Raw genomic sequence first — 15,497 nt, 5'->3', positions numbered from 1 at the left:
ATTTCCCTCCCTCTTTTCCCTTTTTTGTCACTCCCTCAAATGGCCTTTTTTTATATCTCCCTCCCATTTTGCTCATTAAACTTATTCTCATATATTCCATCAAAATATCTGACAATCAAATGTTTTCTGTATGTGCACATGTGATGTATGTTATGTTACCATTAATGCTTCTTAAATCTTATTCCATATTGTATGTATATTATTGCAGTTGACCACAGGAAGCATAAGGTTCCTCCCACTTTTTCGGAATGGTCACATGGTCTGAGTACACGTGAGTATGTGAACTTACACAAGTCCATGTTTTATAACATTTCTCAAGTACTCTTATATGGGCTGCTTTCAAATCCTCAATCAGACTAAATCACTCAGGTGACAAGTTAAATGCTGCTTTACTACCCGGTTATTTATCACACACAATGACGAAAACACAAAGACAGAGACACACCAGTCATGCATTGGTGGTGGAGGCATGGTAAGATGTTCTCACCAAAGCCAATTCCAACCTTTGGCATGAAGTTAAGATTTATAAGTTCTTTAGTCGTAGCACACCCTCAACCCTGATGTAAACCCTTCAAATACAGTTTAGTCTCTCATTGAGCCATGAGGTGACAACCTCACCATATCTTGTAAAATAATGATCCTTCATGATTAGACTTTTGCAGACATGCCGTGTCCAAATGTTCTTTGCAATTACACAACACTGCAGCAAAAGGTCACGTAACACATGATTCTGTCTGATGTGTCAACTGAAAAATTCTGATCTATGTAATGATAGAATGAGTGTATTGAATCTCAGACGAACCTAAGGGAATGTCTTGGTTTGAATTTTCCAGTAAATTATGCAAATTAAATCTAACATTTTTCAATTTGAATGCATCCTTTGGATATTTCTCTACACTCTTCAGTGAACCCGCAATTGGGATGAATTCCCGTGTGAGGCGGTTTAGGAAAATGAGGCTCAAGCGCTCCCTCTAGTGTAATCAATAATGTAGTCAATAATTGCCTCTAAAAAGCAGTCTCAAATGGTTGCTTTAATCCAATAGCAAATAGGCTTCACTTTTAAACACGGCTCAGTTTAGCCAACATAAAGAAAGCATCTAGAGATAAAGATCCAGCAGATGACACCAGAGATTATCATGCGGTTGAAACACTTAAAATAAAATCAACCAGATTGCCAAAGAATTATGCAAGTAAACATTTATCTTGTTTAATAAGCAATTTCAATGACATTTCATGGAAAATTCTATCAATTCTATTCATCGTGTACATCAGTCGTTCCCAACTGTTTTTTTGTCTTGTGTATCCCCGAGCCCTTCTGTCACGCTCGGAGTATATACATAAAGGGTTAATGCTTCACCAAAAGCAGAAAACTAATATGAAATTTTAGTCACCTTCATTTGTACATGTAATATTTTGGTATTATTTTCTTTTATAATTTAATAATTTTGGAAATAAAATGTTTTGCATATACCCCCTGCAATGTGCTCGAGTAAGCCTTCTGGTTGGGAATCACTGCTGTACATGAACATTTAAAAGTAGATGAGGTACTGTAAAGAGCTCCTGTCATTCCAGAGATGAATGGGGTTGGAAAAAAAGTCTAAGATTTAGTATCTTGAAAAGTGAGGTCTTCAGACAGTCTGAATATTCTGAATGAGCATTTTATTCCTTCCCTGAACCTCACAGACATTGCAACATCCCTTGGAGAGTGATGAGTGGTTCAGGAAACATCAAACAACATTTTAAATCATATAAATGACCACCCCAGAGTGCACACTTGGACACTATTGAGAATATTTGGTTATGTGAGCAAATGTAGTTCTGGGTGGAAATAAAACACGAGACATGACACAAATCATGCTCCTTGAAATGATCTCAGGATGAGTGCATGACGCTTCAGGCCGTGTGGTTATGTGGTTATGGTTGCTCACACTGCAATTGGAAAATAAACCCACTCCATGCAATATAATCCTCTACTCTCTTATAGGAGTCAAATCTAAGCAAACATATATTCAGTACCCAGAAAGAGTGGAGATTGTCGGATACAATTTGCGTTGAGTCATGCATTTCTCTCTTTCTATGAACAGCGAGTTGGATTTACACATAATGTCCTTCTCGAGTGCCATGCGGGTCTCCTCCAGGTGGGCTAGTGAGCTGCGAGCATCACTCAGCTGCTTCTTTAGAGATGCCAGGGTTGTGTCAATCTCCCTCACCTCTCCTTCCAACCTGTACTCGGGCAGGTAACCGGAAGTGAGACGGCATAAAATTTGTGTGTACATGTGTGTGTGTACCTGATTTGGGGTTCATCCCTGCAGAGCTCCATGTTGGTTCTCTGATAGCGGCAGTACAGCCTGGACTCAACCACTCTCTGTGGGGCATCTTTGTCATCAATGGCTTTCTGCAAAGCCACTATATTCCTCTCCTGGAATCCAATCTGCACCAGGGTCTGCACACACACGCAACACAAACAACAACAAAACAGTCGTGAGTTGTGCATTTGGTACCTTTGGACCTACTTGACCTAATTATCACCAAACCAGGTCATCAATATATGACTAGTGTCACCAAGAGAAGCCTTCTTGGCCCAGCTTGCCCGAAAATGCTAAAATGTCTGAGTGTGTTCTTGTCAATGTGTGTGTGTTGACCTGCTTGAACTGCGCCTCCATCTGGATCTTGGCATCCATCTGTTCTGTACAGCGCTGGAGGAGGGCTTGGTCCACATTGGAGCATTGGACTCTCAGGTCCTTAGTGGTGTCCAGTAGCACCTTCTGTACCAACTCACTGATGCACAACACATACACACAACAGTTAGTCTGTTGTAACTCAAAAAGTCAATTCCAAACAATGCTCTCGCCTGAGATCCTTAGAAGCCTTTTCCTCTCGGAAGGCCCTGTGGAGGTTGTCTTGGGTGAAGTTAATCCACGAAGGGACGTTAGACATCCTGTAAAACCAAAAGAACATTAACGGCTATGCTCACTTCCAGTTGATAATTAATTCTATGTCCTGTATTCCTCACTGCTCCATCATAGCGGCTGAAATGGCATGGTGCTGCGTGTCTGTACTCTTGTCATTGAATCTTCCACATTGGAGGTCCAAGGCGTAGGCCTCGTACTTATCCGACCAATCAAACTCCAACGCCTGCTTGGTATCTCTGTTCAACCTGATACACAACGACATCAGAATGAGATTCTTCAGATTTTTCTTTTTAAATAATGAAGCTCAGCAATATTTGAAAGCTATCATGTCAATCAAGGGGGAACCATCAAACGATCAATGTTACCTCGTTATGTACTTTATATTGAATACAGTGTTACATCCACTATCTATTGTGCTTGTCTTCGTTAGGGGCACTGCTGGAGCTGATGCTAGCACACATTTGGGAGAGAGGTCACCAGCCAGTTTTCAAAATTAATGTTAAAAAATAAAACTAGGCAAAAATAAACTTGTCTGATAATCCTTTGGTAGTATTTCCCTTTGGTGTGTCTGACAATATACAGTAACGGTGTCAAGAACATGATACTTACTTGATCTGAGTCGCAACCTGGTCAATGGTTCTCTTCAGAAGAGTCTGGACATTCCTGATCAAGTCCACTTCCTATTTGATTTGAACACACAAATGTGACATGTGTCATGTCAGAATCAGTATAGTATTGATCAATGTTGCTTACATTATTTTTAATGATGGCACACACGACAGCACTGGTTTGAAAACTGCCCACTTCTCACGGTTGAACTACTTTGTAAACACATTTGAGCACACGCCCAAAATAACAAAAAGCATAAAATGTCTGTGTAGCCTTTGAGAGGCGGAGCCTGCCGGAGTGGCGTGTGACGTCAGGGAGTCTGCTTCAGTGATGTCGTTTTTCCTTGGGTCAATGGGTTAATATAAAGATTGTTCAATGTACCTTGTACAGCTCCTCCTCCACACAGTCCCGGACGAGGTCTGATCCCAGTCGTCGGCTCCTGCAAGTCAGGTTGTCGATGGCGATGGCGTAGGGAGTCTCGGTGGCATCCAGCGCCTTCTCCAGCCTCAACTTGAGCCCCTGCAGGGCCGTCGTGTCGGACAGCAGCCGTCGGATGTGCTCCTGCAGCTCAGACTTCCAGCGGTGGATGTCCTGCAACCTCTCTCCGAGCAGGCGGGTCCCATTGGTCTGGGTGCAGACGGTGATGGCCTCGGTCTCCTTTCGCAGGACCCTGGACTCTTCCTGAACGGTCTGGGCATCGTTGTGGTCAGCACCGGCCTGCCGGAGGAGGCTCTGGTAGCCGGTGAACCACTCGGCCGGGGTGTATTTAGCGGAGCGGAAGCCCGCGGAAGCTAAGTCCGCGGTAGCTACGCCCGAGGGCGGCTCCAAAGGGGCCCCTTGCTCCTGCAGGAGCCCCTGAGACACCGCTCCGCCATCATAGTGTGACTTAGACACTAACACTTCCCCTCTCATTTCCCGACAACGACTAAAACAATTCAAATGGAATAAAAGCAGCAGTGAACACTTAGTTACACAAAGGTGACAAGGAAGTGCAGCATATGCAGCGTTTGTTTACGGGTTGCCTGGATACAAGAAGCAACTGTGGTAATTTGAGCAAAGTGTAGTCAATAAACAAAATGTGTGCAGCACTCTAAATTATTCAAGTGTGCAGAGTAAGATGTCCCTTTATCTCTTAGACATTTTCTGACCTGCACATTATTTGCTTTACGCTGGAGGAATCCATAACTTGTGGTTCAGTCATCATTTGCTTTGCGCTGGAGGAATCCCAAAATAGCGGATCAGTCTTCAAGTCGGACACAATGTATAAAAAACAAAACGTGTGGAGCTATCTATTTAGTGGATATGCCCCAATTTTCTGACGACTTTTTCTACCTCCCCCCACGACGCTCTGTAACAGAGCCCTTCTGTATGTGGTCGATTAATCTAATCTCAGATAGAAACCTTTGAAGCACGTCGGACCACGATTTGAACTCGTCATGTAAGCAATGTGAACAAGATACCCAACTTGGCCGCCAGAGGGCGCCGTTGTCATACAAACACAGCATTGGACATGTTTATCCGCGAGCCTGAACTTTTTTAAGATGCGGAACCCACGCATGGGGCCCCAAGCAAAAGTGGATATTGGGGCCCTTTATATCTGCCAATAATGTTGGTAAATGGCGAAATATATTGCAGCAATGTTATCTTTGTTAAAAAAAACCCCAATTGAATCGTTGGGTTATTTTGTACAGAAAAATGTGTTATTTTTGGCAAATTCACCCTACTTCCCGAATCGTTTGTCTAGACTGTTTTTTCCCTTCAAAAATCAATTTTATACAGTCATTAATTGTGACTTATCCAGCCCCCAGCCAAAACCATTACACTGGCCCATTCCAACGACTTTCACACACTTGCGATAGCCTGTATATACTATTGTGGCCTGTGTACATTAACAGCAATAAATCATTCAGTGGAAGTTGACGTGAATTTAACTGTGTGCATCTGTCATGCTGTGCTTCTCGGGGTACTCGATGGAATCCAACCATAGGAAGAGCCTAAAATATTCCGCCACCTTTTAAAACGACTGACCCCACCATGCCCTGGCCGGTGCATCGTGAACGAGCATGGCCGCGTTTGCTGCGCATGCACTGATATTTTCCCCGTGCTCAGCCATTCCCTGGACTCCATCTGACCACACAGCTGTGCTTCTTGCATACCGCAAGTCAAACTGTTTCCATACCTCACCCACCCAAAGGTTAGCAATAGCAGAGGGATAAGTGTGTCCCGAATTAGTGAGTATGGCAAGGGGAACTGTGCCTGTTGCCAAGGGAAATTGCCGAGGGTGAGCGCAGGCCAGCTGGTGCTTGGCTTTCTTCTGCTGACATGTGAGCAACACACAAGACATGAGTCCTTTTAAGTTTTCTTAAACAACAAGCTAAGACTAATATATCCCCAAACGTGAAGCCAAGTAGCGCAAGGCGTACTGATATTTATAGATAATCCTTCCAAGGCTCCAGGGCCTTCCTCCAATCTTTACACTGCTTTATGTCTATTCTTGGTTGCTTCCTTTCACTTGTCTCCACACCTTGTCACATTTGCTTGATGATTGGAAAACCGTACTACCCTAGACTTCACAACTGCCCCGAGAATACTTCTTATAACATATTTAGTATTAAATGTGTTTTTACAAACATAACTTTTGACAAGGCCTGTATGACTCTTTAAACAAAAAGACAAGGAGAAAGTGTGAAAAGTGAGAGTCAAATTGTTGCAAAACTCACATTTCCCATTGGTGAGACCATCAACTTGGTTGCATCAAAATCTTTTTTTCATATGTGAAGGTGTTGGTATCAAAATACTTCAATACTTCATAAATACTTTTCTTTCTGGTGCATGTCTGCAACATCTGACTTGTGAACATAACATGAGCTTTTAACGATGGTCAGTTTACTACAGATTGCTATTGTTTTAGTTCTGAATGTGAAGATGTTACTGAGGTGGATCTATTTAAGAAGTCACCCAAAGTCCTGAAAAATCCTATACTCTTAGTTATCACCAGTAACAGAAAGTTTTGATGTTGATTTTTTTAAATTATAAACATAAAACTGGATACATTTGCTACATTTATCAGTATGGCCAGTGCAGCCTTTGTTTTTCTGTATGCTGCCCTTGGAGGTAAAAGTTGGGACACACCCGAGTTTCAGAAATCATTCATGAGGCTCATGAATAATCCCGCAGCACAGCTGTTTTGCAAATGTGGCTGCATATTTGTTGAATGTTTAGCAGCAAGACTCACTATTTTTCTTCAGTATTTGTTTGCATAGAGGTCATGCGGGCTTGGGTTAGTGAAAAGAAAACATGATTTTCAACTAAAATCAAATGTCAGCAGTTATTCTGCTTGGAAAAAACCCGAAAACAGCCGTTGGTGCTCGACAGAATGACTCATCACTAATACAATTTGAAAGGCTTGTCATTAGCCTTAAGGGAACAAAACAATTCTGAGATATAAAATTATTTAATTAACCCCAACATGCAAGCAATGAAACTGCCAAAATGTTTTATTGCTCTCCAGTCAATGCACAACACATTTATTTCTCGGAATTCTGGTAGTTTTTCAATTGATATTATTTACATTTACCACAAGTTTGTGAATGACCAAATCAGTTTTGCGCGAAAAAAAAATCTAAAAATAGGAAGATCAATTAAAAAAAATTTCTGTAAATATAGACACAGCAAAACACGAGGATAATTGGCGAAATACACGATATATAAAGACTCACAGAGTTGAATATTACACACATCTGAAAGAAGATGATACTGTTTTTAACAGAGCTTTTTACAAAGCAAACATTCAATTCAAGAATGATCAAACAAAGCATCACCTTGAGGAAAATATCAACCTCTTAAAAATAATGGACTAAGCTGCGTTTTGACAAAAGGCTTTTTTTTTTTATGTTTAACATCTCCTGAAATGAAACTAAAAAGAAGTATTTGGTTAATTTTTTTTGTTTGCTGAAAAAAATTGAAAAAAGTACTTAGGCCATTGTTTTAGGAAGTTCCAAACAAGTTAGTGCTTCATATCTCATTATTTACAAACACTTATCCCGGTACAATGACTTGGCAACACCATTATATTCAATAACAAATATTTTGATTAAATTCATTGATTGGCAGGTATGATAACAGCACATGATGATATTTGATACTTCAGTGACTCGAGGTACAGAACATTTTACACAAGCTCACTATGTTACTTTTCACCAGCATAGTCAATTTTTTCTCTGATAAAGCAAAATGTCTTTTTTTCTAAATCTTGCAGGAACGTTACATTAAACAAGAATTTACAAGCCATAAAAATGAATGAACATGAAAATGAAAAAATGAAAGCCTATTCATAATGCCAGACAAACTCAATAGCAATCGAAAAATAAAACTTCATACCCCGTGTAAAATATTTCATCTAGTCTCTTTAAATCATGTAGTAATAAGCTCTAAAATATTAATTTGATTCCATAGGAACCAGATGACGAAACCAACCTTTACCATCAATAACATTTTGTAGATGAGAAAGCCCTAAGAGAGGTCCATTGTTTACAGATTTGCTGCACAGCAACAATACAAGGTTGTAGATGACCTCCATTCTCAAGCTTTCCGGCTGTTCCACTTTGCATTCCCTCAGTCAACGTCAACTTGACAAGGGTTGGTTCCTGTGCTCCGCGCTCTGCCGTAAAGCCTCAGGAAGTCCTTATAGCGAGGCGCGCAGCCAAGCCACGCTTCACCAAAATGGACCGAGCCGGTAAAAAGGTACTCGTCTCTTCTGTGGGGAAGGCCACACTTTGTGGGAATGCTGACACGCCCCGTCCAGCGCCGCACTTTGGCCCCACCGCTGACAAAAATTCTGTTCTTCTGGCGGAAGAGTCGGCTCAGAGTCAGCTCGGCCTGGGAGTGCTCGTCGCCGATCGATAGCACTGCTTCAAAGGTGCCACTGCCCGCTACACAGACAACAAAGACCTTATTCTTATTTACAGTGCATCAATGTTAGCAGTGGAGTGTGAAGAATTAATCGGATTCAAATCGACATTGCAATGGAGGAGAAGGGAATTTATAAAGCTATCATGGAGAAAACTGCAAGTCAGTGTTCTGAAGTATATAAACACATTTATATATATTTTTTTTTGAAAACTCCACACACAACAAAGATTCTCCAAAATCCTGACCTCAGTCTCAGAAGATGGGGGGGATTGCCCCCCAGCACATGTATAATTTCAGTAAATAAATAAATACATTTAAAGAAATCCTTGGACTAATCAACATGAGCACAGCTTTGTTTTTATATTTACCAAAGTCACTGGTGCAGACAGCCAAGAGGATTTCTTCATCCGAACACGGTTCACAAGTGACTAGAGTAAGAAAAGGAAATTGGAATTAGCTAACAGTGCATTGTAGCGAACATCAAGGTAATAATTGTGTGGTTGAGGTTCTTTGAACCGGTTGGAGCAACAGCACACTTCCTCCCTTGCCTCCAAGCTGATTGACTCTTATGGGTGGCCTACCCAAAATGCCTCAATCTTTTGATTGACAACCAAGGGATGATCGGCTGACTTTTATGCTTGACCCCAAAATGACCTTTTGATTGGCCTGTTTGTTTTCACAAGTCTGGCTGAGACAAGATGGCGGGGGGGCAAGGGAGTCATTCATGCTGGGTGAGATGGCTCACATGGGCAATGTGGCCTTTTATGCACAAAATCACCCAATTTTGTCCTGTCACCTTCGCTCACATCACTGAGATGGACCTGCGTTGAACAGATTAACATCTCATTAGAGATGATCACCTACAAATTGAGGACAACTACATAATAATGGACTATGTGAAACCTGACTTGTGACAGCTGTTTTTGACTTTGTTTATATTGAATTTGAGTCATTTTTATTAACAGTGCAGACTCCCTCCTCAAAATTAAATTGAGACTTCTGCAAGGATTTTATTATACTTAGGTATTGCTTTTGAAACTCAGTGCAAAGTCAACCATCATTTTCTGGAAATCTTTTTGGTGCCACCGCAAAAGGGTGCCAAAGTCAGTAAAGGGGAAAAGTGAAATGACAATAACAGAAGTGGAATTTGGGAAGGTTAGGGAAAACGTCTGGCTCTTCCAAGTACTCTGCTTTCCACCCACATTCCAGAAACATACATGTAAGGCTCAATGAAGCCTCTCAAATGTCCATAGGTGCAAATGTATGTTTGTTCATATGTGCCTCGTAAATGGCTGGCGGCCAGTCAAGGGTGCACCCTGCCTCTTGCCAGGAGTGGGCTGGGATAAGCTCCAGCTCACTCACAACCCAAATGAGGCCGTAAAATGAATGGATGGATAGTGAATGCAGCAAATCAACACTTCAAATCATTGGCATCAGCAATATGATCATTATCTTTGTTTTTTTTTTAAAGGAAATTGTATAGACTAAAATATACATTTTCCAGCCAATTCAAAATAGCTCCCATGTATTTTAATATAAGACCTCAGACATTTTTTTTGGTCAGGATAAAGAACTGCATACAACATGGTGGACGGTTCTTACCAAAACCAGGTTGAAGGTGTGGGTACAGGTGTGCTCCGGGCCCTTTGCTGGACACCAGCTCGTATTGGAAAGCAGTTATCCTGCGACTGATGTCTGCCTGGTGGACGGCCTCCACAAAGAGAGCTCCGTTGGCCAGGCTGAAACAACGTATTTTTCCCTGCGGCTGTTCACTCTCGGCCATCAGCAGCCTCAGATCACCGGTTCGCTCCAAATACAGGTGAGAACCCTTGATGACGATACACAGTTTTTATCATGCACGTACAGTAAAATGGACTTTCTATAGTGGTATCTTGACTAACATGTATCCCAACGTGCAGGGTTTTCGATTAGGAGTTGTCGCTTAGTCTTTATGATTTAGAAAAAAAAATTGCCTCAAAATGCCTGACACCACACGGCCATATGGAACTTCTCAACGTTCGCCCACCATGTGTACTGAAAGATATTTATTGTTTTTGGTGCTCATATTTTCAGCTATCAAAATACCTAGAGGATTTTGTCAATTTCATTTTTTCTAACCATGGGTCCTTAAAAGGTGAATCCAGAGAAGAAGGAGCGGATGATGTCAGACTTTCCAATGATCTGATCGGCTGGATCGGATCTACAAATATTATGCATTTTATGCAATCTTTTTGATTGGAGAAAAAAAACTGTTCAAATCCATCTTTTTTTTATAATGTTCTTATACAAACACATTCACATAAAAATGTTGATGTATTTTGGGTGACTGGAACGAATTAACTGCATTTGCGTTCATTTCAATGGGGAAAGTTGATTTGGGATACGATTTTTTTGAGTTACAAGCATTGCCATGCACCAAATTAAACTCGTAGGTCCAGGTACCACTATATTGATAGTAAAGACACTACCTGTGAGTGACGCTGGGGTTTGACGCACGCATGTAGACCTGCCATGTTTGCCGATGTCGGTTCTGTGTTTGGACGGAGGTTGACGATGATGGCGCCAGTCGGGTAGAGCCACTCCAACGAACCTTGGGAGCAGCGTAAGTAGACCTGCTCCACGTCTCTGCGATGCGACTCGTGGGTCAGACCACTAAGGGGAAAAAAAGATTTAGTTCATGGGGCGCAAAGATAATAAAGACAAAATTTCTCTGTTCTACTGATGTGGTCAGCGTGCACGAGCAACCTCAACATCCAAATGACAGGGGGGTTATTAAGTCGTTAGAAGTCGGCTAAAATTTACAGCGCCACATGTGAAGTCATCCCTCTCGTTCTTTACAACTTTAGGAGGGGGACAAGTGATCAAAGGCTCCATATGGTTTTATTTATTTAAGATAGGAACTGGAGATTAGACATTCTTGTGCTGGGCAATGTGGATTGCATTTCGACATTTTAGATCAGCATCTTAAGTGAAAAAATAACAGTTGAGGACAGATGTAGCAGGATTTGTTTATAAGCAGATCCTCAACAATAAATTTTATTTATTAGTCTGACCTAAACAAACACGCAGTCATGCATATGACGTCTACGTAATCCCCATCAGGGTATTTTCTGCTGTAAACAATAATCAAAGTGGAAGAAGAAAAGTTACTCATTTATATTCCCATCAACGCGTCATGTAAACAAGTTCATCCATCGATGCCAGCGACAACTTGGCAGATGATTTTTAACTTTAGGCAACTTTTTGTTTACGGGTGCGTCTTGGGGTTTTTCTTATGTAAAGTTTGCGGCTCGGAAAAAGTTAAACTGCACGCTGAAATTCAATTCGAGGAACAAAGAACGAAAAAAAAAAAAAAAACTTGAAGCGCTTGAATCTCTCCGAAAGAGAAGTTTCAAAATAAGACGCTCCTGTTCACTTTATTTAAAAGACGCGACCACCTACCTACCTGGAAGAAGACAAACAATGTTAAAAATATTGCGTGAGAAGGCAAAAGTGGAATTTATGCTCGTGATTGCGCGCATCGTGTTTATATTGGCGTCGGCTCCATCCTTACCTTCCTCGCCAGTTGCACAGATCGCTGGAGTACTGAGCCGCAGTACACAAGGCCCGGTACACAAGCGCCATTGTGACCCACTGGAGTGCAGCCCACGGCCGGATCATCCTGGCGGTCCGGATCCCGACGATTGTACTGTGCCTCTCCAAGCCGTAAGAACCGGTAACAACGCACGGTGTAAAGATCCGCGTCAGCTACATTGCGGGTTAGAGGCTCGTGTGGGGGACTGGGGAGTGTGCGCACCACTAGCCCTTTTTAAATAAGTTTTCTTGGCCGTGCACGGTGGGAGCGTGCCAGAAGCTGACTGGACACGCGAGTACTTGCTCCAAGCCACGCCCACACCACTCGCCTTGAAACTGCAGTACGCGTGCACCGCGCAAATTGGTGTGCGCGCGTGCGTGGAGTTTCTGCGGTCAGCAAAATGAGCTTCTGTTGACTAGAAATACTGAACCTATTTTAGATTCAACACAAGTGAATAAAGTTGGGGCATTGTTTCTTTCAATGAATACTGGGAAGTAAGAAATTATGCATTTACCTCGTTAAGTGCATTTTTCACATTGCTGTATTTTAGTTGAGTTAGCATTCTTCTGACGTCTTTTGTATTTTGGCATTGGGATATACATCAGACATTTTTTCCCGATGTTATGATCAGATAGCATTAAAGATAGTGAATAAACACATAGTGGTATTTTTTCTGATGTTATCATATAGTATTAAAGATAGTAGTGACCTTTTGCCAAACTACTACGTTAATTCAAGTATTAACTATTTGTATTCAAACTGCACATAGCATAGAACAATAACAGATCTCAACACGATGCGTGTTGGTGGAAAAAGACACAAGGAAAAGTCACACGTGTGCTCTAAACGCCTCTTAGGTTTTCCCGTGAGAAAACAGTGGGAACGGCAAGCATGTTGCCCTCTTGTCACATTCCCACTGAGTGCCACAGCAATGAAGTGTATTTCGAGAAATACCTAAAGACCACTGCACTCCCCTCAACACACACACACACCACCACCACCACTGATGAATGGTAGTAGGTGGGCTGTCACTTGTAAATTTGGTACTCAAAACACTTCTTCCCTATTCACCTACTGATGACACACCATGAGCAACTAGGGGGTTCGGGGTCTTGCTCAATAATAGGGTCTCAATGGCTGGGAATGGAACTCTTAACCTCTGTGTTGGAAGATGATCACTCAACCACTGAGGCAGGCCGGCCCCAGGAGGGATTTCTCTAAGCAGTATGGGCAACAGTAACCTTCATTTTTAATAGGCGCAGACAAGATCAGACAATTACGTTAACTAAGGCCATGGATATCTCAGGGGGTCCTCAAAACAAACATTTTTGTTTTTTACAAACCCAAAACATTATTCAAAGAAGGCTGATGAACATTATGTTCCCCATGGGGGATAAGTGGAAAAGTGGAAAATTTTCCCGGAATATTCAGAAAATACATAAATATAAATTATTTGGCCTGGAACTTGGGGGTTCAAAGCATATTTTGTGGGAGGAGGCCAGGGGGCAGTGCCCCCAGTAGCTGAGTCCCGCACAATGGCAACTAGTTGTTGAGAGTTGCTAGCCTGAAGTATGATTGAATTTCCCATTGAGTATAATAAAGGGGAAGAAATACTGAAAAATACAGACTGACAGACTTTGATCACTGCAGCCAGATGTGGAGGCAACAGAGGGAGTGTCATCCTGCCACCACAACAGAGGAAGCCAGTGATGTGTGTTTTGACCTCATCGCTCGTTCACCATAGTACAGCAAGTAGATTTCACCCGCTCCCATCTTTCACCTGGCCCCTCTCAAGCAGTCCCATGAAGGGGAAACATTTTGTCAGTCCACACACTGCTTCCTGATGGTGACACACACACACACGCACATACGCACGTACGCACACACACACACACACGTACATTCCTCAGTCTCTGATTTCAACCTTCATCGTTCTAACTTCCTCCACACTCACACATGGCACACTCTCCTTTCTTGAAAAGTGGAAGGGGGGTTCCCCTGAGGGTGCACTTGAAAATAAAATACCCGCGGGGAGCATCTGAGTCATAGTGATCCACATACACTTTCTGGGTTACACAATTTGCAAATATCTTTTTGTAAATTACTTATGAATGTTAAAATAGTAAGCAACAAACAAGACCTTTCAAATATTTAGGACACTATGTTTACAAAAGAATTATTCCAAAGCAAACTGGAAAGAATTAAAGAAAACTTTGCAAACAAAACAGTTGGAGCATAATCCTTTCATGCAACAAAGAAATAAACACGTTCCCACTCATAGCATTGAACTACCTTCGTGTTCGTGTTCTTTGACTTGTTGCCTTTATCTTCTGACTTTGTCGCTTGGATGATGGACAGATAATCACTACTGAGCTAATTATTAATGAGTGAACCACTAATGTGCAGCACAAAGGATATTATCCTCTGTGGGACGTGACTTGAAACATATCACAAAAGAATTTCAACTGATAGATCACAAGGTTTCTGTCGTTATTGTCAGTGCAATACGAAGATTTATGTTGAAACGTCACAAAGGCAGATGTCATCAGACCATGTTGTGGATGTGTTCCTTGGCATAGCGTGACGGCACAAAAAAAAAAAAGAGACTAGGAAACAAAGGAATGTGTTAAAAGGCCTTCAGTGTCTGACCTTTACGAGCGCACTTCACCCAAACACACCCGATTCTTATCAGTTGCCCTGCTTGGTGTGGGTTTATTTGACCAGCAGCCTCTGGGGTCAGTGTCATTTATTCTGCCTGTGTGTGTTAGTTATCAGGACTGATGTCTGCAGAGGGATGGAGCGTAAACACAAAGTAAAGCTATGTTTACTTTCTACTTGGATCTTTTTCATGGATTCTCCATTAGGGTTCATTGTGATCAAGTGGTTTATCATGAAGGATTGCAGAGGGGACAATTTGTGTTTGGACAGAGCAAGGTCTCCCTCAAACAACTGGCTTTGGTTTGTTACTCTCAAAAATGTGTCGCGTCAATCTGGCAGACTGAAAAGATGTGCTGAAAAGATGAGACCGATCATATGGGTGATATAAACCAGCCATCGCCTCCATGCAAACATTTGGGGACACATGGAAAAAACATGATGAAGATGAAAGATTCTTTTAATTTTGGTGCGCTAGTCTTCATTATTATATTATCGATTCACATTTTATTCTTGCCACAGCCTTGCTTATCTCCCCATGACTTTCCAATAAAAGTTTGAATGAGTTGTTGTTTTTGGATGAGCACGGGATGAGATTCTTTTACTGATTTTAATCAGTTGAGAAATGGTGATGCTATCAGGTGCTCTTAAAACATTTTGTACAATTCGTGCAACAGTAGACGAGGCGTGGACGTTTGGAACGTTAGCCGCATCTCTGATACTGGCACGGGCGAAGACAAGTGAGCTCAGCCAATCACAAGGAGCCTCCTGGAGCGAGCAGATGTTGAAATGCATCATCCTGGACCAAAGATGTGAAGTGGCTCAGAGACAAAGAA

At 41.9% G+C, this 15,497-nt stretch overlaps 2 protein-coding genes across 2 annotated transcripts; both read right to left on the bottom strand.

Moving 5' to 3' along the window:
- Positions 1-1,193: 1,193 nt before the first annotated feature.
- On the bottom strand, positions 1,194-4,882 carry LOC133150834 (tektin-4-like). The gene is made up of 7 exons (XM_061273391.1): positions 3,903-4,882; positions 3,522-3,592; positions 3,014-3,157; positions 2,852-2,938; positions 2,643-2,778; positions 2,289-2,443; positions 1,194-2,223 (listed from the first exon to the last, which is right to left on the bottom strand). Exons 1-7 carry the CDS (start codon positions 4,431-4,433, stop codon positions 2,010-2,012), a joined length of 1,338 nt encoding a protein of 445 aa, XP_061129375.1. The 5' UTR covers positions 4,434-4,882; the 3' UTR covers positions 1,194-2,009.
- Positions 4,883-7,000: 2,118 nt separating this feature from the next.
- On the bottom strand, positions 7,001-12,297 carry LOC133150846 (meteorin-like protein). Its single transcript, XM_061273412.1, has 5 exons — positions 11,986-12,297; positions 10,901-11,084; positions 10,035-10,260; positions 8,801-8,860; positions 7,001-8,452 (listed from the first exon to the last, which is right to left on the bottom strand). Exons 1-5 carry the CDS (start codon positions 12,090-12,092, stop codon positions 8,136-8,138), a joined length of 894 nt encoding a protein of 297 aa, XP_061129396.1. The 5' UTR covers positions 12,093-12,297; the 3' UTR covers positions 7,001-8,135.
- Between the last annotated feature and the right edge of the window lie 3,200 nt (positions 12,298-15,497).

This window comes from Syngnathus typhle, linkage group LG3, assembly GCF_033458585.1.
Source record: "Syngnathus typhle isolate RoL2023-S1 ecotype Sweden linkage group LG3, RoL_Styp_1.0, whole genome shotgun sequence".
Lineage (NCBI taxonomy): Eukaryota > Metazoa > Chordata > Actinopteri > Syngnathiformes > Syngnathidae > Syngnathus > Syngnathus typhle.
The sequence above is the reverse complement of the archived record's forward strand: the minus strand, read 5'-3'. Positions and strand labels throughout refer to the sequence as shown.

Bases quoted from the DNA above. Each gene is read 5' to 3' on its own strand.
- LOC133150834 (XM_061273391.1), bottom strand. From the start codon at position 4,433: ATGAGAGGGGAAGTGTTAGTGTCTAAGTCACACTATGATGGCGGAGCG. The intron at 3,593-3,902 runs GTACATTGAACA...CAAATCAAATAG, and splicing joins TGGAGGAGGAGCTGTACAAG to GAAGTGGACTTGATCAGGAA. The intron at 2,939-3,013 runs GTGAGGAATACA...TTGGTTTTACAG, and splicing joins TCAGCCGCTATGATGGAGCA to GATGTCTAACGTCCCTTCGT.
- LOC133150846 (XM_061273412.1), bottom strand. From the start codon at position 12,092: ATGATCCGGCCGTGGGCTGCACTCCAGTGGGTCACAATGGCGCTTGTG. The intron at 10,261-10,900 runs GTAGTGTCTTTA...ATCGTCATCAAG, and splicing joins AACCCCAGCGTCACTCACAG to GGTTCTCACCTGTATTTGGA. The intron at 8,861-10,034 runs GTAAGAACCGTC...TTCTTACTCTAG, and splicing joins ACACCTTCAACCTGGTTTTG to TCACTTGTGAACCGTGTTCG.